The sequence below is a fragment of the Poecilia formosa genome, unplaced genomic scaffold (assembly GCF_000485575.1).
Source record: "Poecilia formosa unplaced genomic scaffold, Poecilia_formosa-5.1.2 Scaffold60, whole genome shotgun sequence".
NCBI lineage: Eukaryota > Metazoa > Chordata > Actinopteri > Cyprinodontiformes > Poeciliidae > Poecilia > Poecilia formosa.
This window is the reverse complement of record NW_006799999.1, coordinates 1712272-1736115: the sequence shown is the minus strand read 5'-3', so window position 1 is coordinate 1736115 and position 23844 is coordinate 1712272. Positions and strand designations below refer to the sequence as shown.

At 35.7% G+C, this 23844-nt stretch overlaps 3 protein-coding genes and 1 long non-coding RNA gene across 7 annotated transcripts in view; 1 reads left to right on the top strand and 3 right to left on the bottom strand.

Moving 5' to 3' along the window:
- nkpd1 (NTPase, KAP family P-loop domain containing 1) overlaps nucleotides 1-904 on the top strand; it is a 22988-nt gene extending 22084 nt beyond the window's left edge. The window contains exon 6 of the mRNA XM_007553981.2: nucleotides 352-904. Coding sequence (XP_007554043.1) covers nucleotides 352-603 — 252 coding nt within the window. The 3' untranslated portion in view covers nucleotides 604-904. The remainder of the gene's footprint in view (nucleotides 1-351) is intronic.
- Nucleotides 905-1086: 182 nt separating this feature from the next.
- LOC103139394 (LIM and senescent cell antigen-like-containing domain protein 1) lies at nucleotides 1087-7828 on the bottom strand. Of its 3 annotated transcripts, XM_016672399.1 has the most exons (11): nucleotides 7623-7828; nucleotides 5735-5891; nucleotides 5542-5608; nucleotides 5106-5226; nucleotides 4749-4898; nucleotides 4487-4637; nucleotides 3423-3515; nucleotides 3270-3318; nucleotides 3044-3119; nucleotides 2670-2828; nucleotides 2244-2336 (listed from the first exon to the last, which is right to left on the bottom strand). In XM_016672399.1, the coding sequence occupies exons 1-10, from the start codon at nucleotides 7649-7651 to the stop codon at nucleotides 2690-2692; spliced, it is 1032 nt and encodes a 343-aa protein (XP_016527885.1). In that variant the 5' UTR covers nucleotides 7652-7828; the 3' UTR covers nucleotides 2244-2336; nucleotides 2670-2689. The 3 variants fall into 3 exon arrangements, with proteins under 3 accessions (XP_007554042.1, XP_016527885.1, XP_016527884.1); XM_007553980.2 differs by lacking the exon at nucleotides 2670-2828 and having other exon boundaries at nucleotides 1087-2336; nucleotides 7623-7826; XM_016672398.1 differs by having other exon boundaries at nucleotides 2245-2828.
- A 525-nt stretch (nucleotides 7829-8353) lies between these two features.
- LOC103139393 (uncharacterized) lies at nucleotides 8354-23835 on the bottom strand. Its single transcript, XR_476397.1, has 2 exons — nucleotides 22779-23835; nucleotides 8354-9552 (listed from the first exon to the last, which is right to left on the bottom strand). It is a non-coding gene; the product is annotated as an uncharacterized LOC103139393 (long non-coding RNA).
- Nucleotides 15174-21061, bottom strand: lims1 (LIM and senescent cell antigen-like domains 1). 2 transcript variants are annotated; one of them, XM_016672400.1, is made up of 11 exons: nucleotides 20857-21061; nucleotides 18969-19125; nucleotides 18776-18842; nucleotides 18340-18460; nucleotides 17983-18132; nucleotides 17721-17871; nucleotides 16657-16749; nucleotides 16504-16552; nucleotides 16278-16353; nucleotides 15904-16062; nucleotides 15475-15567 (listed from the first exon to the last, which is right to left on the bottom strand). In XM_016672400.1, exons 1-10 carry the CDS (start codon nucleotides 20883-20885, stop codon nucleotides 15924-15926), a joined length of 1032 nt encoding a protein of 343 aa, XP_016527886.1. In that variant the 5' UTR covers nucleotides 20886-21061; the 3' UTR covers nucleotides 15475-15567; nucleotides 15904-15923. The 2 variants fall into 2 exon arrangements, with proteins under 2 accessions (XP_007554041.1, XP_016527886.1); XM_007553979.2 differs by lacking the exon at nucleotides 15904-16062 and having other exon boundaries at nucleotides 15174-15567; nucleotides 20857-21060.
- Nucleotides 23836-23844: the final 9 nt, after the last annotated feature.

The following is a 23844-nucleotide window of genomic DNA, read 5'->3' as shown; positions in this document are numbered from 1 at the left end:
CAAGTCTTATCAAAATGACCACAGACGACATATGTGAAGAGGTGAGGAGTTTGGACAGTTAGTTTGTCTGACTTGTGCACTTATAGCATATCTTGGATATTTTTGTTCTAAAGCTAGCTCGTTTAAAAACAAACAAAAAAACTTTCAGATTAAAATTTGTAGTGATAGTTTGTCGGAAAGAGATCTTGTTGGACGTTTTTGCATCATGTAATGTTTTTGCAGAGGTAGCAGTTTTGCTCATTCCTTTAATCATTTATCAGTGCTGATAAAATATTTCATAACATTTCTCAGCCTTACTCTTTGACCTAACTTATCCTCATTGTGTTTTATATTCCTTTCTTTTTTCTTCAGATGGAGAGGTTGAAATTAGACAGTAAGTACAGAGAGACGGTGAAAATCCACAAACTCAATGGCTCTGCTCTGGTCTTTGGTGACACAGAAGATCTGAAAGCCCTCCTGGGTATGACATTCGGTGAATGGGCAACTTTCAAACTTCACTTCTTGAGTTTCGTCTCACCCCTCCGGCCAAAGCATGAGAACATGCTACCCTTACCTGCCAAAACCCACCTGTACAAGTTCCTCCAGTGTGTAGCGAATAAATAATTAATAAATGATTACTCATCTACCACCAGCCTGTGTTAACAGCTGCCTTTTGTAACATAGTTAAATACATTTAGTGTGCTAAGGTACACTGAGTACTCCCAATTTTTTTTAATCCTTTTCCATGTTTGTATGGCTTTGATAAGCAGATGTGTTGTTTAAGATATGTTTGTTTAGATATGTTTTTTCATTACACCTCAGCTGTTGGTGTAAAGAAAATGGATGGATAATTCATAGTAGTTTATTTATAAGTGGAACAAATGAATCACATAATGAGATTAAATGAATAGGACTGATGAAGCAAAATATGTCAAGGGAGATAAATATTTATATGAGCACAAGGATATTAGACAAATACTTCTTACAGCTACAGGTTTAAACTTTGGGAAATTTAACACCACCAAGCACTGAAGTTATGTTGTGGAGGGGAAAAAAATATAATAAGCTCAGATTCATTAATTTCTGTAAACACAAGTTCAACATTATGTGTTCAGAATACTTTATTGATCTTTAATGAAGCATCTCAGCACTGTACATAAGATGCAGTAAACTGTAATTTTCAATTCCATGCTAGTAAAATGCAAGCTTGCAACTGAAATGTAAACACAAAATCTTCCAATAGGTAAAATTAGCACAAAAAACTTATTTTGTGTGCCTGTCATTTCAGAACGCATTCAAGTTTATAAATAACCAAAGCAATTAGAGGGTTTGTTAGTGATCATGTCACATCAAACAGGTTAAAATACTAGCTAAAAAACTTCTGATTTCCTGTTAGCCGTTCACCTTTGAATGTTTTAAATGTTAATTAATCCAGAAATATCCAACAACTCCAGGCATTTGGAATATATAACCACATTCAGACAGCATACATTATTAGATTTTGAAAAATAAGAACAAGACCCAAAATAGGCGCATGGATTTTACACAGCCATTAATTTCACAATTTGATACGGAATATATATTCATTAAGGATATTAATTTTACGCAATATTTTGAAAACTTGAAGATTTTTCTAAAAATTAGAAAAATTACATAGGACATGAAGGTCAACGGATTCTGTATTCAGTAGATTAGTCAAAGACAAACACAAGCACAGCTATACCGAGTAAAGATACAAGTTGTAATATAGAAGCAATTCCCATTTAAACAGCTCTTGTTTTTAAGGCACATTTGTAATTAAGAGTCATGTTAAACTCTATATTCTGGCAGGCACTAACACAGCTAACAGACACGGTGATAGTAGAGGGACAATAGACTTAAACATTGAAACGCTCCACAGAAAACAAATTAATAATTTAGGAATGTACAATCAAACAAAATATAAAAACTTAAAAAAAAAGAAAAAAAAAGATGGGTATGAGGTGAAACATTTGCATAAATTTCTATAAATGCAAATTTTTCAATGAATTTCACCTTTTGGGTCAATGTTGGTTTGTAAACAGATGGACTTTTTTTTAAAGCAAACCTTATAAACCTTCACTTACAACTTTACTGGTGTTGATCTAGAGCTAAACTTTTCCTTTATTCAGTTTCTCCAAAATGGCTTTATGTCTTACTATAACATCTTCCCTGGACATTTTACCACAGCAGGAGCCCATCCAGGTGATTATCAGACAGCAGCTCACTTCCGTCCCAATGACTCCGCCAGCTTCTTGAGCCTTTTCTTGAGCTCAAGCGGAAACTTCTCATAACACTTTTTACAAACAGGCTTCATGTCAAACTCTACAAACTTGTTCCTGCAAAGAGGAAAACAGGAATAAAACCACTGGAGTATTTTGGGTCTTATGTTGTTGATTAGATTACAAAACTTCCGAATGCAACACATTGCACCAAGCTTTTTTCTGTCTGACCAACTAAATTAATTACCAGGCATCTGAATTTAATCAACCAATCAAGCTCTGCTTATATCTAACATGCATGTACATGTTTTAGATTCATGCCACCAACACAAACAACTACACTGGTTTCACTCTAGAAAGTAAATTACAAAAAAATAATGACATGCCATAGAGCCAAAGAAGTTAACAAGGACAACCACAGTAAGCGAGGAAGGCAGCGACAGCACCAACCCATGGATGGAGTGGTGAAGCTACAGGCACACTGCCGGATTTTTCCTGCGGTCTTTAGCATCACGTTCACGCCGAGCAAGTCTGCGTTTCAGCTCTTCAGGCAAGTGCTCATAGCAATGCTTACACACTGGTTTCAAGTCAATTTCAACAAACTTATCTCTGAGTTGTGATAAACACACCAATTGAGGCGTGGAAAAGAAGACACAGTAGGAAAACAGGAAATAAGAAAGAAGCAGTGTTGGGGCATCATGAAAAACACACCTATTAATAGTGAGAAGTGTTAAAGAAAAGTAAGAGGCACAACAAACATGAGGTGGAAGAGTTGCATGTGACTAGATTTTATGGTTTGCATCAATGAACATATTAAGACTTACTTGAGAGTGAGCTTGGTGTTGCAGGTGGAGCAGGAGAAACAACTGACACACCAGGCTTTGTTGAGAGCAGACACAACTGAGGGGGTGCAGAAGAAAGAAATAAAAACAGAAGATTCAGCTGCTGTCACTGAAAGCAACACTTTGTTCATTGCTGAACCACAGAACTTTTTTTAATTATTGAACCACAGAAGATCCTAATTATGTGTTTTATCACACCGATGCTCACCATCGCCTTCAATCACACGGTTGCAGTGATAACACACGTCCCCAAAGAGCTTGACAGCAGAGAAACAAGGAGAGAAAGCAAACAAATTCCTTCATTGTCTTCCTGCGTTGTGATGTTGGTCGTGTCATTCAAAGCCAAGTTTTAGCTTCTTACCTGATTGTAATGCGTCTCACAGTAAGCCAAACCTTTTCTCTCATAATGGCGGTGACCAAGGAAAGGTTTCTCACATTTGGCACAAACAAAGTGCTGTAAAGAAACAGATGTTACTAAGGGGAAGACGCATTTCTAATGAAAGTCAAATACTGATCAAACTGAAGAGATGTTGGCTGCAATCTAAACATCTAAACATGATATAAATGGCTGTTAAATAGTCGGGAACATTTACAAGTAAAATGTCTGAATCTTCAAAAAACACTGCAGTTTGTATGTAGTCTCTTCTTGTTGTGTACCCATGCATCCCATAATACAGAGCATTCATGGTGTAACTAATAAAAAAAGAACCTCATGTCTGTCATTTCTGAAGTGGTTGGATGTAAAACTACTTGCTGCCAATTAACATCTTCAGCATTACACCGCCTGCTGAACACTGTTAATAGTGTCAAACTTTTAGAGAGTATGAAATGCAGCAGCCTTCAGTCAGATGAATCCATCATTTGATCTGCCTTGCTTGACCTCTGGAGAATTCGTCTTTTCCAAACTCTCAGGTCCGTCAGAAACACTCCAACTAGCTTAAAGCGTTTTGGGTCCAAATACCTTTTCCTTCATTTTCAAGTTCATATATCTTGACAACATGCATAATTTATTGAATGTTTTTATATTCTACCCAAGTCTGGCTGCAGTGCAGAGATCTGAATAAGACCAAGGATGTCTTTAAGATTTGGACAAAATCATGTCTATCTATATAGATAAGGGGAAGATAAGAGTTTTGTGCCTGATATTTTAAGAAGAACATCTGAAGTCAGAATCAGATGAGACACAAAATTATAATCTTTTTCTCATTTGAGAAAAAAAACGACATTCTTTCATCTTTAATTTGAGTTTCATGATTATCTTTATACTGCTTTCATTCTGGCCAAAATATTTGAACAGTGTGTTTTTTTTAAATTAGAAAACACATTTTTAGACCAAAAAACAATATGAGCCATTTCTCAGGTAATGAACGCATTGAAGTGCGATAAATATTACCAATAAGACCCAAGACTGAAGCATTCACAAACCTCCACATGCCACTGCTTGCCCATGGCGTTGACCACACGTCCCTCAATGGGCCTCCTGCAGGCGCCACAGATTGGCACACCCATCTTATCATGGCAGGGCAAACAGAAGAGCTCCCCTTTCAGTTCTCTTGCATCAGCAGTCAACTCTTTTCTAGGAAAAAAAAATATGAATAAAATTTAAAAAGACTATTGGCTTTTTAAATTTATCCTACCAGTAGAATGTGTGGAAACATGAGAATAAGATGAAGGTGATGGCACCGACCCGCAGTTGTTACAGTTGAAGTGGTCAGGGTGATATGGATCGTTCTTAAAGATCAGCGGCTGCTCTTCAATAATAGCATGGCACTTCTGGCAGATATACTTGCCTAGGCCCCGAGCCTTCTCCCGATTATGGCATGGACGACACAAGTGCCTGAGGGAAACAAAAAAAAAAAAAAAAAGCAATCACAGGGAGCTAAAAACATTCCTACAGATTTTGTGACACACTCCATCACAGCTGCTTAAAATTCCATTATTTGCTAAAATGCAAAGAGAGTCACAAGCTTGGCAAGCGACGCCACCTGTTCAAAAGGCTGCCACGCTGTTATTTGCCAGACTGTAAAACGCCGGGATTACTAACCTGCCAGCATTTTTGACAAACCCCACATCTGCAAGTACTGCCTGACAAATATCGCAGCAGAAGCAGTCAGGGTGCCAACTGTTGTTCATGGCCTTAATGACACGACCGATGATGAACTCTCCTGGAAGAAGAAGAAAAAAAAGAAAAAAAAATCATACGACAGATCAACTCGACACACCAGGCATGAGATGAAAACGCATAATTAAAATGAGACAAACACTGCAACACTTAGGCTGCCAGCAGGTGTGTTGACGAAAAAAAAATAGTTTAATTGTATTAACAACTAAATGTGTAATATCACTTATAATTTTGATATGAATAGATTACAAACCTAAAAAAAAAAGAATATTCCAGTTGCCACTTCCCAAAAAGCTACAAACAATTTAGTTTTCTGAATCCACACAAAACGTGGTCAATACTAAAAGTCAACACTCACCACACTGGTGGCAGCAGGGAGCGAAGAGCATCTGGAAGTCATGCTCACAGTATTTCCTGCCCTCAAACTGTAAAAGGAAAACATTCAAACATATTTGTAAAAGAGAGTCAACAACTTTCTGTGCACTCGGTATGGCTCAGTATTGCGTTGATTTGTGGCATTCAAAAGAGCACCATCATGTGACATGCGTTACCTCATAGAAGAGTCCTTCTGGAAACTGCTGGAAACACTGGGCGCAGACGAAGCACTGCTCGTGGTAAAGCTCTCCATTACTGTTGACGATTTTCTCAGTTGGAGCAAAGCCACTTTTACAGCGCTCACAGACTGCGCTGACCAGGGCATTCGCAAAGCTGTGTTACAGGGGGAGAAAATAAAACACGCGTGCATTTCTCCCCTCGGTGTTCAGGCTTAGTCCGGTGTTTATCGTTTCTCACATAGCTCAAATCTGAAGTATATGTCAACTGTGTTGAGAGGAACGGAAATAATGAACTCACCTTTAGTCACTGCAAAGACATCACCTAATTTGGTAAGGTTAGAGAAGCACTGATGGCTGGTTAAGCCAACATACGACTATGCAAAAATAAATAAATCGTTCTCCCCCTTACAGGTTTCTTCTGTTTTTTGTTCCACATAAATGTATCAAAACAAGGCAACTTATTAATCATTACAAATAACCTGAGAAAATAAAAAAATAAGTCTTTCAGATTGTGATTTTATTTAGTGAGAGAAGAGCTTTCCAAACCAAGATGGGTCTGTGTGTAAGAATAACCACTCTTCCTGTCGATTCACAAATGTCCTCCATGTTTACAGGAGTAGAATGACCCTAGTGAAATTAGGTGTGGCCGTCCTCCTGAATTTACTTCGAGCGCTTCCATACCACAAAATAACCTCAAACAACATCAGAAGCCTCACTTGCTTTATTTAATGTCAGTGTTTATGATCTGTCAGAAAGAAAGAGAATGTCAAGACTTGAAGTTGTGTGTTCATGCTTTTGTTATTTCCCTGGTTCAACACACCTGAATCAAATAACCAAATAACAGTTCATTAGCAAGCCTCTGCAGATTTCTGACATGCTGAGTGAGGATGTAGTTGGACAATGTGGGTTAGGTGTGTTGGCGACATCAAAAACCAGCAGTACACCAGTCCTTGAGGACAGGAGCTGCCATGCATACCAGTCCCAACTATGAATGGGTTTCAGATGGGCCTAGTTAAAGTCAGGATTTATGCTCAGCTAAGATACTACTGCATTACTTTAAACAGGCTGTTTATTTGCAAAAAGCCTTCGGTTGTGGCTTAATTAAAACAAAGAATGGGACAAAACTCATTTACTAAATAGTCAAAAAGCCTGATGACAGTGGGTGGCAAAAATAGTAATTACATTTAGCTGACTTTTTAGTTATGAGTTTTGGGGGCATTTCTTATAGGGCCATGTTGGTTTGTTTTTCTCTCATATTAAATGAAATGATCATTTGAAAAAGATGCATTTTGTATTTTCTCATGTTATGCTTTGCATTTTGTACACTTGTGCAGTTATATAGGCTTAGATCTAAACAAAAACGGTAACAACGAACACAGCAAAAGCTACATTCTCAACTTATATTAGGAGTATAGAGTTGTACTTAATCTATAAGCCTTTAATTATCCAAAGCTGTTTTGAGTGAAATTGTCGAAATTAGTAAAACGCTAATATCACCAAAAATCTTTACACACAAGGCATTTTGTATGTATTGTTACAAAAAAGCCTCTATTGTAACAACACATAGGTTCACGTTAGACGCTAAAACTGGCTAGTAGGGCTAGAGAGACCTTCAACAGTCAAACAACTACCATGCTAATATTGCAACTTCGCAAAAGGTAGGGATTGGATACATCCCTATCTTTTTTCACCTGTAAAATCAAATTCTGAAGGAACCGAAATGAAAAAAATATATAGGTAAATAAAAGACTCCAAACTAGTTACTTTGTAGCTGAGCCAGTTTACTAAACTACTTTCTTCTGAGGTTAGATACGTTGGCAAGCTAGCCTGACATTAGCTTTAGCAACGCTAGCAGAGTTCCCGTTAAGGATTTAACTGTCCGTACCTGCCCGTCATCCCAGCTACCCCCAGCATCACCTCCGTAAACAGTCTGAGGGGGAAACGGCTTACAAAGCTGTGCTTGATTATTTTCAGAATTACAACGTTTTGTCGACTTGCAAGTCCCCGTCCGACGCAAACGCAAGGAGACCGAGTAGGCAGAAGTGGGGAGTGTCCGAGAGTCTGAAACCAACCAGGGCGTCGCTTACCCAATGTAGGGCGCGAGCACAAAAAGAGGGGTCTGCTTTTTAAAGCTCAAATAACATATATAGAAACAAATAATGTGGATAACTCATTCTAAACATACAATTTTCCAACAGGTGTTAAACAACCACCATAATCTTAGAAAGTTGTACGTGTTTCCTGGCTTCAGAGTAACCACAATCTTCACGTTTCATGTTGAGTAAGACCTCTACCATTCAACATACTCTTAATAAATATTCATAACTGTTCAAAACAAACGAAATTAAGACAGATAGGAGCCGAATTACAATTGTTTATGTTCAGTTTAATATGAAGATTGTGCATTTGCCCACTAAATATGAAATAAACTGTAAATGCACAATATAAATATGTAGGATATTCAATGTAAATGCAAAGAAATACAAATTCAACAGCCATAGATATATTTAAAATAATTCCAGACACAATATTTTTTTAAACAAGCGTTTTTTTAATGACTATAAACTAAAATATTGTATAACTTTGGAAAAAAAATACAAGTTACTTTCAAAAAAATCTCAGTATTATACAGCTTTAATAAGAGAAAATATAACTTAACAGCAGCTGAACTTTTTCAGAAGAAAGATCAGCCCTCCATCACCGGCTTAGATTACAATAATCATCTTCATGCACAGGTGAAAAGAAATGCAGTTAACCACACTAACCAGCAGATGGCGTGTATTTACAAACAGATAAAAGAAATATGTTCTGAAAGTATTTTCATTCGGTTTTCGAACAAACGGGATGAATCATAAGAGGGAAGAAAACACATAAAGACAGGATGGGTCTATTAGCAGAGCAGCAGGCTATTAAATTTGAAGTTTTTACAAATTTAACTACAGTTAACATAATAATGATACACAACCAATGTTAAATGAAAAATGGTTAAACAATATTCAGGACTTTTTTTTTCCGTTTCACTATGTAGAACGGCATCATTTTATATCTACAAAAGGGAGATTGTGCAAGTAATAGCATGTTGTTTTTATTATTATGGAATTGAGAAAAATGAAATTTAAATTAAAAAAAAAGGATTTAACAAAAGACAATCAGTTTGTGAAGCATTCAGCCTGAGCCACATCTACTCGTTCTTCTCACTTTGTTTTTAATAACATTTTCAGTTAATAGTGCTTTACATTATGTCAGCCAGCACATCAGTCATTCAGTCAGATGCAAAACAGCTTCTCTACAAGCCTTCTTTTTTGACTGAATGCTCAGTTGCACATTTTAACTATATACATTTACTTTATTGGAGGCAATTAAATGACTGTAACCTTGTAATTCAGTGGTTCAAACCAACAATATTTCCTTTTTTTTTCCTAATTACAAATTTAAGTGACTACATCACCAGGATTTATAGTTAAATATGTTTATCTCTGGAATTTAACAACATCCATACATCTTATCAGTGATTCGTAATACAATCTCCTTTTTCTATTTCCTTTACCAGCATTAAACGCATTCGATATTACAACAAAAACTAAATAGAAAATCCTTCTCAGATAGACATTTGTATTAAAATAGTAGCACATTATATGATTGTGTTGTTAGGCAAGTTTCTCTTGCCAAAGGGATTTTCTCCTCATATAATAAATAATCAGCTATATTCATTAGACTTAGAATGTTAAAAAATAAAAATAAGTCTTAAAAAAAATAACAGACATTCAAGTAATCTACAAAAAGAGTTTGTGACAACAGAGAGAAATTACCTCTGCCTCTGCATGGGCTTAATTTTGCCTTAATTGGGGACCTTCATTAGAGGAAAAAGTGCATTAAAGTTATACGTTGCATATACAAGTATACTGCATATTAATGTCTGTAATTAGGGTTTCTTTCATGTATATGTTTTCAAATAAACACTTTTTTCTTTACAGTTTAAACAGGATAATTTGTCATACAATACAGAAATGAAAAGAAAAAAAAAAAACGTGGTGCAACTCGGAGATATTTACAAGCTCATCATGGCCAGCCAGTTAATGTTTCAAACAGGAGATAGGCTATCCTTGGGTTTTTTCCACTTGGACAGAAGAACACAAAAATAACAAGTGGTAGTGAATCAGTCCACAGGGAATAGTGGCTTTACGAGGGAAAGCTGGAGAGGTTAGAAGAAACAAAAACTTAATTTCAAGACAGAATCCACCTCTGCTGCTGCATACCAGACTGCTGTCTCATGACCACCACCCAGTCTGGGCCACACAAAGCCTCTTGGCAAAGACCAGTTAGCAATTCCGCACAGACACTAACGTAAATTTAAAAANTTATAAGAATTAAAATATGAAAAAAAAAAACATTCTTTCATCTTTAATTTCAATAAACAATACTTAGCACTTTCATTCTGGCCAAAATATTTGAACAAAGTTCGTTTTAGACCTATCAACCTTTTTAAGACTTCCTGTTTATTCATTCGTAAAACAAAAATGATTTCTATGAAAAGTAATTATATTGTTTGTTTAAAAAAAAAAAAAAAAAAAAGTGTTAGCAGCTCTACGCAGTTAAAGACTGAATCAAACATGAACCGGAAGTGTTCCGTCGATGCAGAAACTGTTGCTATAGAAACATGACTAAACGTCTCTATAACCGCTAAAACGGTACGTCCTATGTTTTTAAATTACAATTTGGACATGTAAAGAGGGAAAGAACAGATTCTATATATAGAAAAACGTTAGTTGAGCGACGACTGGAGCGATTCAGTACCGCGATCAGCAAAGTTTATATAGAGGTCCGCAAAACCCAGCTTTTATTGTGATATTCCAGTTCCGCTTATCGGTAAGCAAATTTGCACATAATTAGTTCGCATTTAAATATCGAGGTCCGAGCTCAATATTTACATACTGATGAAAATGGGACTTTTAGTTTCTAGGTTTATAACTAAACCAATAACTAAACAGATTTAGTAATTTGTTTAGCTCAGAGATAACTAAACCTTATTTAGTTACCAATATAATATTAATATTAATTTTTTAAAAGTTTATAGTTTTTCAATATATTTTCTGTGTACTCTGGTAGCTAAGCAATGACATTTTGTTGCCAAATTCACTTTCGTGTCTTTGAGCAATGACAAAATAAGTTGAAGTCTAAATGCTTAGATTGAAAATTAAATGTTTAGTTTGGAATTTAAATGTTTAGTTTGGACAATAAATATATAGTTTGAAACTAAATATTTAGTTATCAAAATTAAAATTTAATTTGGAACTACATATTTACTTGGCAAAAATAAATATTTAATTTGGATATAAATATTTAGTTTTAAAATGTTTACATGCTTAGTTTGAAACTTGAACTTTTAGTAAATAAATATTTATTTAAAAAAAAACTAAATATGAAGCTTCTTAACTAAATAATATTTAATTTAAATATTAGGTTTATTTAGCCTAAATATTTAGTTTGCAAACTATTCGAGTAAACAAATTAACATATCAGACCAGATTGTCAGAAGCATGACGAAACACTATATGTTAACTTTATTTAACAGTGTAGGGACAAATGAATTTTAGTTTGAAACTCTGACATTTATAAATATATAAATAACATGATGAAAAATGGGACTTTGAAAAATGAACTCTCACCTTTTTGGGGCTTCCCATAGCAATGCATAGGCAGGCACCTATTGTTCTACACCTCAGAATAACTGCCTCTTCCTAGTACCATTAATGCGGCTCGTACCGCCGCATGCCCCCCTCCCACTATATATCAAAACGTGCGGCTCGATCCCGTGAGGGGAGCTATTACTTTTGTTGGCATTTCGAGTAACTGTGGTGACATAATTAACAAAAAACGGGCCAAATTCAACTTAAAAAGAACAGTTACTAGTCCTTTTGTGTTTTATTTACCGTTGTCATAGCAACTGAACAAACGGGCACCGGGAGGAAAAAGAGCGACGGCAGTTCTAGTTAGCTGAGGTATAAACATATTGTATAGGAGCTGTTGCGATCTGTTTTTATACACAGATTACTAAATACAGTGGTTCCCAAAGATTTTCTTCTGGGCCCCCCTATGGATTACAATAAAATCCTCCGCCCTCCACCCCCAAAGAAAAAAAAAATCAACTGGGCACACACATTGTTCAACCACACATTTAACTATACACATATTTTGTTTTCAAACTCCACTGAAGTTTATTTCACACTTCAGGTTACAACACAACAAACTNCCGTCAGAAACACTCCAACTAGCTTAAAGCGTTTTGGGTCCAAATACCTTTTCCTTCATTTTCAAGTTCATATATCTTGACAACATGCATAATTTATTGAATGTTTTTATATTCTACCCAAGCCTGGCTGCAGTGCAGAGATCTGAATAAGACCATGGATGTCTTTAAGATTTGGACAAAATCATGTATATCTATATAAAAAAAAAACTGACAGTTTATGAAGAATATCTGAAGTCAAAATCAAATCGGACATAAAAAAAATTATAAGAATTAAAATATGAAAAAAAAAAAAAAACATTCTTTCATCTTTAATTTCAATAAACAGTACTTAGCACTTTCATTCTGGCCAAAATATTTGAACAAGGTTCGTTTTAGACCTATCAACCTTTAAGACTTCCTGTTTATTAATTCGTAAAACAAAATGATTTCTATGAAAAGTAATTATATTGTTTGTGTAAAAAAAAAAAAACGTGTTAGCAACTCTACGAAGTTAAAGACTGAATCAAACATGAACCGGAAGTGTTCCGTCGATGCAGAAACTGTTGCTATAGAAACATGACTAAACGTCTCTATAACCGTTAAAACGGTACGTCCTATGTTTTTAAATTACAATTTGGACATGTAAAGAGGGAAAGAACAGATTCTATATATAGAAAAACGTTAGTTGAGCGACGACTGGAGCGATTCAGTACCGCGATCAGCAAAGTTTATATAGAGGTCCGCAAAACCCAGCTTTTATTGTGATATTCCAGTTCCGCTTATCGGTAAGCAAATTTGCACATAATTAGTTCGCATTTAAATATCGAGGTCCGAGCTCAATATTTACATACTGAGGAAAATGGGACTTTTAGTTTCTAGGTTTATAACTAAACCAATAACTAAACAGATTTAGTAATTTGTTTAGCTCAGAGATAACTAAACCTTATTTAGTTACCAATATAATATTAATATTAATTTTAAAAAAGTTTATAGTTTTTCAATATATTTTCTGTTTACTCTGGTAGCTAAGCAATGACATTTTGTTGCCAAATTCACTTTCGTGTCTTTGAGCAATGACAAAATAAGTTGAAGTCTAAATGCTTAGATTGAAAATTAAATGTTTAGTTTGGAACTTAAATGTTTCGTTTGGACAATAAATATATAGTTTGAAACTAAATATTTAGTTATCAAAATTAAAATTTAATTTGGAACTACATATTTACTTGGCAAAAATAAATATTTAATTTGGATATAAATATTTAGTTTTAAAATGTTTACATGCTTAGTTTGAAACTTGAACTTTTAGTAAATAAATATTTAGTTTAAAAAAAACTAAATATGAAGCTTCTTAACTAAATAATATTTAATTTAAATATTAGGTTTATTTAGCCTAAATATTTAGTTTGCAAACTATACGAGTAAACAAATTAACATATCAGACCAGATTGTCAGAAGCATGACGAAACACTATATGTTAACTTTATTTAACAGTCTGAGTGATGTAGGAACAAATGAATTTTAGTTTGAAACTCTGACATTTATAAATATATAAATAACATGATGAAAAATGGGATTTTGAAAAATGAACTCCCACCTTTTTGGAGCTTCCCATAGCAATGCATAGGTAGGCACCTATTGTTCTACACCTCAGAATAACTGCCTCTTCCTAGTACCATTAATGCGGCTCGTACCGCCGCATGCCCCCCTCCCACTTTATATCAAAACGTGCAGCTCGATCCCGTGAGGGGAGCTATTACTTTTGTTGGCATTTCGAGTAACTGTGGTGACATAATTAACAAAAAACGGGCCAAATTCAACTCAAAAAGAACAGTTAATAGTCCTTTTGTGTTTTATTTACCGTTGTCATAGCAACTGAACTAACCGGCACCGGCAGGAAAAAGAGCGACGGCAGTTCTAGTTAGCTGAGATATAAACATATTGTACAGGAGCTGTTGCGATCTGTTTTTATGCACAGATTACTAAATACAGTGGTTCCCAAAGATTTTCTTCTGGGCCCCCCTATGGATTACAATAAAATCCTCCGCCCTCCACCCCCAAAGAACAAAAGAAACAACTGGGCACACACATTGTTCAACCACACATTTAACTATACACATATTTTGTTTTCAAACTCCACTGAAGTTTATTTCACACTTCAGGTTACAACACAACAAACTACAAACCATCTTTACAGTGAAACATTTTTGTGTAAGTTTTTTTTTTTTTAGTTCTATATTGTAGAAGAGTTTTCTGTGCTATCAGTGTTATTTCAAACATATTTCTTTTTTCATTTGTAACAATATTAAACTTTACTATCATCAATACATTAAAATAAAAGCCTCTGTGCAAAATGGGGTTAAAATAATAAACAGCTCTCTCAGAGTTTTTTTTTTTTTTTTCTTTTTTTCTTTTTTTGTCTCATTCATCGTGCATCCCTTTAGGGGGAACACCCCACACTTTGGGAACCACTGGCTTAATAATACACCGTTAGTTATCAGCTATAAAATAAAATGGTTCTGAAAGTTGTTGGAAAGTAATATGTTGCTTTTACGTTTTTATGTTACATGAGTCAAATCAGTTTAGCTATATTGTGTCTTTTTGTGAACATGATGGTGTACAGATAAAAAAAAATACAAATATATTGCATATCGTTTATGCAGTAGAATATGGGAAAACAAAGGGGGGTTATTTTGAGACTTAAGTATGTGACATAAGGGTTCAGAAAGTTCAGATATGGTGCTGTTTGGAAATGTTTAATAAATGTTTGATCAGAACAGATTCCAGGAGGATTAGTGAAGCACATATTTGTTTCTGCCTCATCACTCCTACCAGTTATATACTTTCTACAGAAAAATCACAATCTTTAATATGTTTTCTGGAGATGCTGGCCCAAGCCTCCATGGGGACAAAGCAGAATTTTATTTTGGGGCCCTCTATATCTGCTGATAATGTGGACTGCTGCAAATCAACAGACGATTAGATAATTCAAACTACTGCTATAAACTCATTGCATCTCTGAATAGTGCTGTTTATGTTATATCTTAAATGCATATCATCTAGTGGTGGCAAAAGCAACAAAAAAACTAGTATGNGACATGGTGATAGTAGAGGGACAATAGACTTAAACATTGAAACGCTCCACAGAAAACAAATTAATAATTTAGGAATGTACAATCAAACAAAATATAAAAACTTAAAAAAAAAGAAAAAAAAAGATGGGTATGAGGTGAAACATTTGCATAAATTTCTATAAATGCAAATTTTTCAATGAATTTCACCTTTTGGGTCAATGTTGGTTTGTAAACAGATGGACTTTTTTTTAAAGCAAACCTTATAAACCTTCACTTACAACTTTACTGGTGTTGATCTAGAGCTAAACTTTTCCTTTATTCAGTTTCCCCAAAATGGCTTTATGTCTTACTATAACATCTTCCCTGGACATTTTACCACAGCAGGAGCCCATCCAGGTGATTATCAGACAGCAGCTCACTTCCGTCCCAATGACTCCGCCAGCTTCTTGAGCCTTTTCTTGAGCTCAAGCGGAAACTTCTCATAACACTTTTTACAAACAGGCTTCATGTCAAACTCTACAAACTTGTTCCTGCAAAGAGGAAAACAGGAATAAAACCACTGGAGTATTTTGGGTGTTATGTTGTTGATTAGATTACAAAACTTCCGAATGCAACACGTTGCACCAAGCTTTTTTCTGTCTGACCAACTAAATTAATTACCAGGCATCTGAATTTAATCAACCAATCAAGCTCTGCTTATATCTAACATGCATGTACATGTTTTAGATTCATGCCACCAACACAAACAACTACACTGGTTTCACTCTAGAAAGTAAATTACAAAAAAATAATGACATGCCATAGAGCCAAAGAAGTTAACAAGGACAACCACAGGAAGCGACGAGGAAGGCAGCGACAGCACCAACCCATGGATGGAGTGGTGAAGCTACAGGCACACTGCCGGATTTTTCCTGCGGTCTTTAGCATCACGTTCACGCCGAGCAAGTCTGCGTTTCAGCTCTTCAGGCAAGTGCTCATAGCAATGCTTACACACTGGTTTCAAGTCAATTTCAACAAACTTATCTCTGAGTTGTGATAAACACACCAATTGAGGCGTGGAAAAGAAGACACAGTAGGAAAACAGGAAATAAGAAAGAAGCAGTGTTGGGGCATCATGAAAAACACACCTATTAATAGTGAGAAGTGTTAAAGAAAAGTAAGAGGCACAACAAACATGAGGTGGAAGAGTTGCATGTTACTAGATTTTATGGTTTGCATCAATGAACATATTAAGACTTACTTGAGAGTGAGCTTGGTGTTGCAGGTGGAGCAGGAGAAACAACTGACACACCAGGCTTTGTTGAGAGCAGACACAACTGAGGGGGTGCAGAAGAAATAAATAAAAACAGAAGATTCAGCTGCTGTCACTGAAAGCAACACTTTGTTCATTGCTGAACCACAGAACTTTTTTTAATTATTGAACCACAGAAGATCCTAATTATGTGTTTTATCACACTGATGCTCACCATCGCCTTCAATCACACGGTTGCAGTGATAACACACGTCCCCAAAGAGCTTGACAGCAGAGAAACAAGGAGAGAAAGCAAACAAATTCCTTCATTGTCTTCCTGCGTTGTGATGTTGGTCGTGTCATTCAAAGCCAAGTTTTAGCTTCTTACCTGATTGTAATGCGTCTCACAGTAAGCCAAACCTTTTCTCTCATAATGGCGGTGACCAAGGAAAGGTTTCTCACATTTGGCACAAACAAAGTGCTGTAAAGAAACAGATGTTACTAAGGGGAAGACGCATTTCTAATGAAAGTCAAATACTGATCAAACTGAAGAGATGTTGGCTGCAATCTAAACATCTAAACATGATATAAATGGCTGTTAAATAGTCGGGAACATTTACAAGTAAAATGTCTGAATCTTCATAAAACACTGCAGTTTGTATGTAGTCTCTTCTTGTTGTGTACCCATGCATCCCATAATACAGAGCATTCATGGTGTAACTAATAAAAAAAGAACCTCATGTCTGTCATTTCTGAAGTGGTTGGATGTAAAACTACTTGCTGCCAATTAACATCTTCAGCATTACACCGCCTGCTGAACACTGTTAATAGTGTCAAACTTTTAGAGAGTATGAAATGCAGCAGCCTTCAGTCAGATGAATCCATCATTTGATCTGCCTTGCTTGACCTCTGGAGAATTCGTCTTTTCCAAACTCTCAGGCCCGTCAGAAACACTCCAACTAGCTTAAAGCGTTTTGGGTCCAAATACCTTTTCCTTCATTTTCAAGTTCATATATCTTGACAACATGCATAATTTATTGAATGTTTTTATATTCTACCCAAGTCTGGCTGCAGTCCAGAGATCTGAATAAGACCATGGATGTCTTTAAGATTTGGACAAAATCATGTATATCTATATAGATAAGGGGAAGATAAGAGTTTTGTGCCTGAAATTTTATGAAGAACATCTGAAGTCAGAATCAGATGAGACACAAAATTATAATCTTTTTCTCATTTGAGAAAAAAAACGACATTCTTTCATCTTTAATTTGAGTTTCATGATTATCTTTATACTGCTTTCATTCTGGCCAAAATATTTGAACAGTGTGTTTTTTTTAAATTAGAAAACACATTTTTAGACCAAAAAACAATATGAGCCATTTCTCAGGTAATGAACGCATTGAAGTGCGATAAATATTACCAATAAGACCCAAGACTGAAGCATTCACAAACCTCCACATGCCACTGCTTGCCCATGGCGTTGACCACACGTCCCTCAATGGGCCTCCTGCAGGCGCCACAGATTGGCACACCCATCTTATCATGGCAGGGCAAACAGAAGAGCTCCCCTTTCAGTTCTCTTGCATCAGCAGTCAACTCTTTTCTAGGAAAAAAAAATATGAATAAAATTTAAAAAGACTATTGGCTTTTTAAATTTATCCTACCAGTAGAATGTGTGGAAACATGAGAATAAGATGAAGGTGATGGCACCGACCCGCAGTTGTTACAGTTGAAGTGGTCAGGGTGATATGGATCGTTCTTAAAGATCAGCGGCTGCTCTTCAATAATAGCATGGCACTTCTGGCAGATATACTTGCCTAGGCCCCGAGCCTTCTCCCGATTATGGCATGGACGACACAAGTGCCTGAGGGAAACAAAAAAAAAAAAAAAAAGCAATCACAGGGAGCTAAAAACATTCCTACAGATTTTGTGACACACTCCATCACAGCTGCTTAAAATTCCATTATTTGCTAAAATGCAAAGAGAGTCACAAGCTTGGCAAGCGACGCCACCTGTTCAAAAGGCTGCCACGCTGTTATTTGCCAGACTGTAAAACGCCGGGATTACTAACCTGCCAGCATTTTTGACAAACCCCACATCTGCAAGTACTGCCTGACAAATATCGCAGCAGAAGCAGTCAGGGTGCCAACTGTTGTTCATGGCCTTAATGACACGACCGATGATGAACTCTCCTGGAAGAAGAAGAAAAAAAAGAAAAAAAAATCATACGACAGATCAACTCGACACACCAGGCATGAGATGAAAACGCATAATTAAAATGAGACAAACACTGCAACACTTAGGCTGCCAGCAGGTGTGTTGACGAAAAAAAAATAGTTTAATTGTATTAACAACTAAATGTGTAATATCACTTATAATTTTGATATGAATAGATTACAAACCTAAAAAAAAAAGAATATTCCAGTTGCCACTTCCCAAAAAGCTACAAACAATTTAGTTTTCTGAATCCACACAAAACGTGGTCAATACTAAAAGTCAACACTCACCACACTGGTGGCAGCAGGGAGCGAAGAGCATCTGGAAGTCATGCTCACAGTATTTCCTGCCCTCAAACTGTAAAAGGAAAACATTCAAACATATTTGTAAAAGAGAGTCAACAACTTTCTGTGCACTCGGTATGGCTCAGTATTGCGTTGATTTGTGGCATTCAAAAGAGCACCATCATGTGACATGCGTTACCTCATAGAAGAGTCCTTCTGGAAACTGCTGGAAACACTGGGCGCAGACGAAGCACTGCTCGTGGTAAAGCTCTCCATTACTGTTGACGATTTTCTCAGTTGGAGCAAAGCCACTTTTACAGCGCTCACAGACTGCGCTGACCAGGGCATTCGCAAAGCTGTGTTACAGGGGGAGAAAATAAAACACGCGTGCATTTCTCCCCTCGGTGTTCAGGCTTAGTCCGGTGTTTATCGTTTCTCACATAGCTCAAATCTGAAGTATATGTCAACTGTGTTGAGAGGAACGGAAATAATGAACTCACCTTTAGTCACTGCAAAGACATCACCTAATTTGGTAAGGTTAGAGAAGCACTGATGGCTGGTTAAGCCAACATACGACTATGCAAAAATAAATAAATCGTTCTCCCCCTTACAGGTTTCTTCTGTTTTTTGTTCCACATAAATGTATCAAAACAAGGCAACTTATTAATCATTACAAATAACCTGAGAAAATAAAAAAATAAGTCTTTCAGATTGTGATTTTATTTAGTGAGAGAAGAGCTTTCCAAACCAAGATGGGTCTGTGTGTAAGAATAACCACTCTTCCTGTCGATTCACAAATGTCCTCCATGTTTACAGGAGTAGAATGACCCTAGTGAAATTAGGTGTGGCCGTCCTCCTGAATTTACTTCGAGCGCTTCCATACCACAAAATAACCTCAAACAACATCAGAAGCCTCACTTGCTTTATTTAATGTCAGTGTTTATGATCTGTCAGAAAGAAAGAGAATGTCAAGACTTGAAGTTGTGTGTTCATGCTTTTGTTATTTCCCTGGTTCAACACACCTGAATCAAATAACCAAATAACAGTTCATTAGCAAGCCTCTGCAGATTTCTGACATGCTGAGTGAGGATGTAGTTGGACAATGTGGGTTAGGTGTGTTGGCGACATCAAAAACCAGCAGTACACCAGTCCTTGAGGACAGGAGCTGCCATGCATACCAGTCCCAACTATGAATGGGTTTCAGATGGGCCTAGTTAAAGTCAGGATTTATGCTCAGCTAAGATACTACTGCATTACTTTAAACAGGCTGTTTATTTGCAAAAAGCCTTCGGTTGTGGCTTAATTAAAACAAAGAATGGGACAAAACTCATTTACTAAATAGTCAAAAAGCCTGATGACAGTGGGTGGCAAAAATAGTAATTACATTTAGCTGACTTTTTAGTTATGAGTTTTGGGGGCATTTCTTATAGGGCCATGTTGGTTTGTTTTTCTCTCATATTAAATGAAATGATCATTTGAAAAAGATGCATTTTGTATTTTCTCATGTTATGCTTTGCATTTTGTACACTTGTGCAGTTATATAGGCTTAGATCTAAACAAAAACGGTAACAACGAACACAGCAAAAGCTACATTCTCAACTTATATTAGGAGTATAGAGTTGTACTTAATCTATAAGCCTTTAATTATCCAAAGCTGTTTTGAGTGAAATTGTCGAAATTAGTAAAACGCTAATATCACCAAAAATCTTTACACACAAGGCATTTTGTATGTATTGTTACAAAAAAGCCTCTATTGTAACAACACATAGGTTCACGTTAGACGCTAAAACTGGCTAGTAGGGCTAGAGAGACCTTCAACAGTCAAACAACTACCATGCTAATATTGCAACTTCGCAAAAGGTAGGGATTGGATACATCCCTATCTTTTTTCACCTGTAAAATCAAATTCTGAAGGAACCGAAATGAAAAAAATATATAGGTAAATAAAAGACTCCAAACTAGTTACTTTGTAGCTGAGCCAGTTTACTAAACTACTTTCTTCTGAGGTTAGATACGTTGGCAAGCTAGCCTGACATTAGCTTTAGCAACGCTAGCAGAGTTCCCGTTAAGGATTTAACTGTCCGTACCTGCCCGTCATCCCAGCTACCCCCAGCATCACCTCCGTAAACAGTCTGAGGGGGAAACGGCTTACAAAGCTGTGCTTGATTATTTTCAGAATTACAACGTTTTGTCGACTTGCAAGTCCCCGTCCGACGCAAACGCAAGGAGACCGAGTAGGCAGAAGTGGGGAGTGTCCGAGAGTCTGAAACCAACCAGGGCGTCGCTTACCCAATGTAGGGCGCGAGCACAAAAAGAGGGGTCTGCTTTTTAAAGCTCAAATAACATATATAGAAACAAATAATGTGGATAACTCATTCTAAACATACAATTTTCCAACAGGTGTTAAACAACCACCATAATCTTAGAAAGTTGTACGTGTTTCCTGGCTTCAGAGTAACCACAATCTTCACGTTTCATGTTGAGTAAGACCTCTACCATTCAACATACTCTTAATAAATATTCATAACTGTTCAAAACAAACGAAATTAAGACAGATAGGAGCCGAATTACAATTGTTTATGTTCAGTTTAATATGAAGATTGTGCATTTGCCCACTAAATATGAAATAAACTGTAAATGCACAATATAAATATGTAGGATATTCAATGTAAATGCAAAGAAATACAAATTCAACAGCCATAGATATATTTAAAATAATTCCAGACACAATATTTTTTTAAACAAGCGTTTTTTTAATGACTATAAACTAAAATATTGTATAACTTTGGAAAAAAAATACAAGTTACTTTCAAAAAAATCTCAGTATTATACAGCTTTAATAAGAGAAAATATAACTTAACAGCAGCTGAACTTTTTCAGAAGAAAGATCAGCCCTCCATCACCGGCTTAGATTACAATAATCATCTTCATGCACAGGTGAAAAGAAATGCAGTTAACCACACTAACCAGCAGATGGCGTGTATTTACAAACAGATAAAAGAAATATGTTCTGAAAGTATTTTCATTCGGTTTTCGAACAAACGGGATGAATAATAAGAGGGAAGAAAACACATAAAGACAGGATGGGTCTATTAGCAGAGCAGCAGGCTATTAAATTTGAAGTTTTTACAAATTTAACTACAGTTAACATAATAATGATACACAACCAATGTTAAATGAAAAATGGTTAAACAATATTCAGGACTTTTTTTTTCCGTTTCACTATGTAGAACGGCATCATTTTATATCTACAAAAGGGAGATTGTGCAAGTAATAGCATGTTGTTTTTATTATTATGGAATTGAGAAAAATGAAATTTAAATTAAAAAAAAAGGATTTAACAAAAGACAATCAGTTTGTGAAGCATTCAGCCTGAGCCACATCTACTCGTTCTTCTCACTTTGTTTTTAATAACATTTTCAGTTAATAGTGCTTTACATTATGTCAGCCAGCACATCAGTCATTCAGTCAGATGCAAAACAGCTTCTCTACAAGCCTTCTTTTTTGACTGAATGCTCAGTTGCACATTTTAACTATATACATTTACTTTATCTGAGGCAATTAAATGACTGTAACCTTGTAATTCAGTGGTTCAAACCAACAATATTTCCTTTTTTTTTCCTAATTACAAATTTAAGTGACTACATCACCAGGATTTATAGTTAAATATGTTTATCTCTGGAATTTAACAACATCCATACATCTTATCAGTGATTCGTAATACAATCTCCTTTTTCTATTTCCTTTACCAGTATTAAAGACATTCGATATTACAACAAAAACTAAATAGAAAATCCTTCTCAGATAGACACTTGTATTAATAGTAGCACATTATATGATTGTGTTGTTAGGCAAGTTTCTCTTGCCAAAGGGATTTTCTCCTCATATAATAAATAATCAGCTATATTCATTAGACTTAGAATGTTAAAAAATAAAAATAAGTCTTAAAAAAAATAACAGACATTCAAGTAATCTACAAAAAGAGTTTGTGACAACAGAGAGAAATTACCTCTGCATGGGCTTAATTTTGCCTTAATTGGGGACCTTCATTAGAGGAAAAAGTGCATTAAAGTTATACGTTGCATATACAAGTATACTGCATATTAATGTCTGTAATTAGGGTTTCTTTCATGTATATGTTTTCAAATAAACACTTTTTTCTTTACAGTTTAAACAGGATAATTTGTCATACAATACAGAAATGAAAAGAAAAAAAAAAAACGTGGTGCAACTCGGAGATATTTACAAGCTCATCATGGCCAGCCAGTTAATGTTTCAAACAGGAGATAGGCTATCCTTGGGTTTTTTCCACTTGGACAGAAGAACACAAAAATAACAAGTGGTAGTGAATCAGTCGACAGTCGTAATAGTGGCTTTACGAGGGAAAGCTGGAGAGGTTAGAAGAAACAAAAACATAATTTCAAGACAGAATCCACCTCTGCTGCTGCATACCAGACTGCTGTCTCATGACCACCACCCAGTCTGGGCCACACAAAGCCTCTTGGCAAAGACCAGTTAGCAATTCCGCACAGACACTAACGTAAATTTAAAAAGAAAAAAAAAAATCCACAAACGTTTGCAGAGCGATTAACCAAAAACCCTCCTAGCTTATCATGCTGATCATCCCGTCAAATTTATGCACTGTATTTACCTTTAATCCACGACGAAGATGATTACACAAACCGATTTCACACACATTGTGCATTTAGTGTGACAACAATTATAATTGTCTTTGTAAAATTCATCTCTGAGAAGTTACTTCCTTTTATTAAAAGGATTGTAGTTATGCCCTTACAAGGCAAAAGAAAAAAAGAAAAAAAACAATATTTACCATATATATATATACAAAAAAAATATCTGCCTGCATGTCACCAACACAGATGTGGAGCAACTTCTGTCTTGAACATAATTCCTCAAATTCCCAACAGACTCGAGATACATCCATCGCTATACTAATTGATGTGTAAATAACAACAGGTCTGAAGGGCTCAGAGGAAGAAAATGCTAAAGGATATAAGTGATTAAATTATATAAATGCATCAGCTACATCAAATTAAAAACAAAATAACATCAAA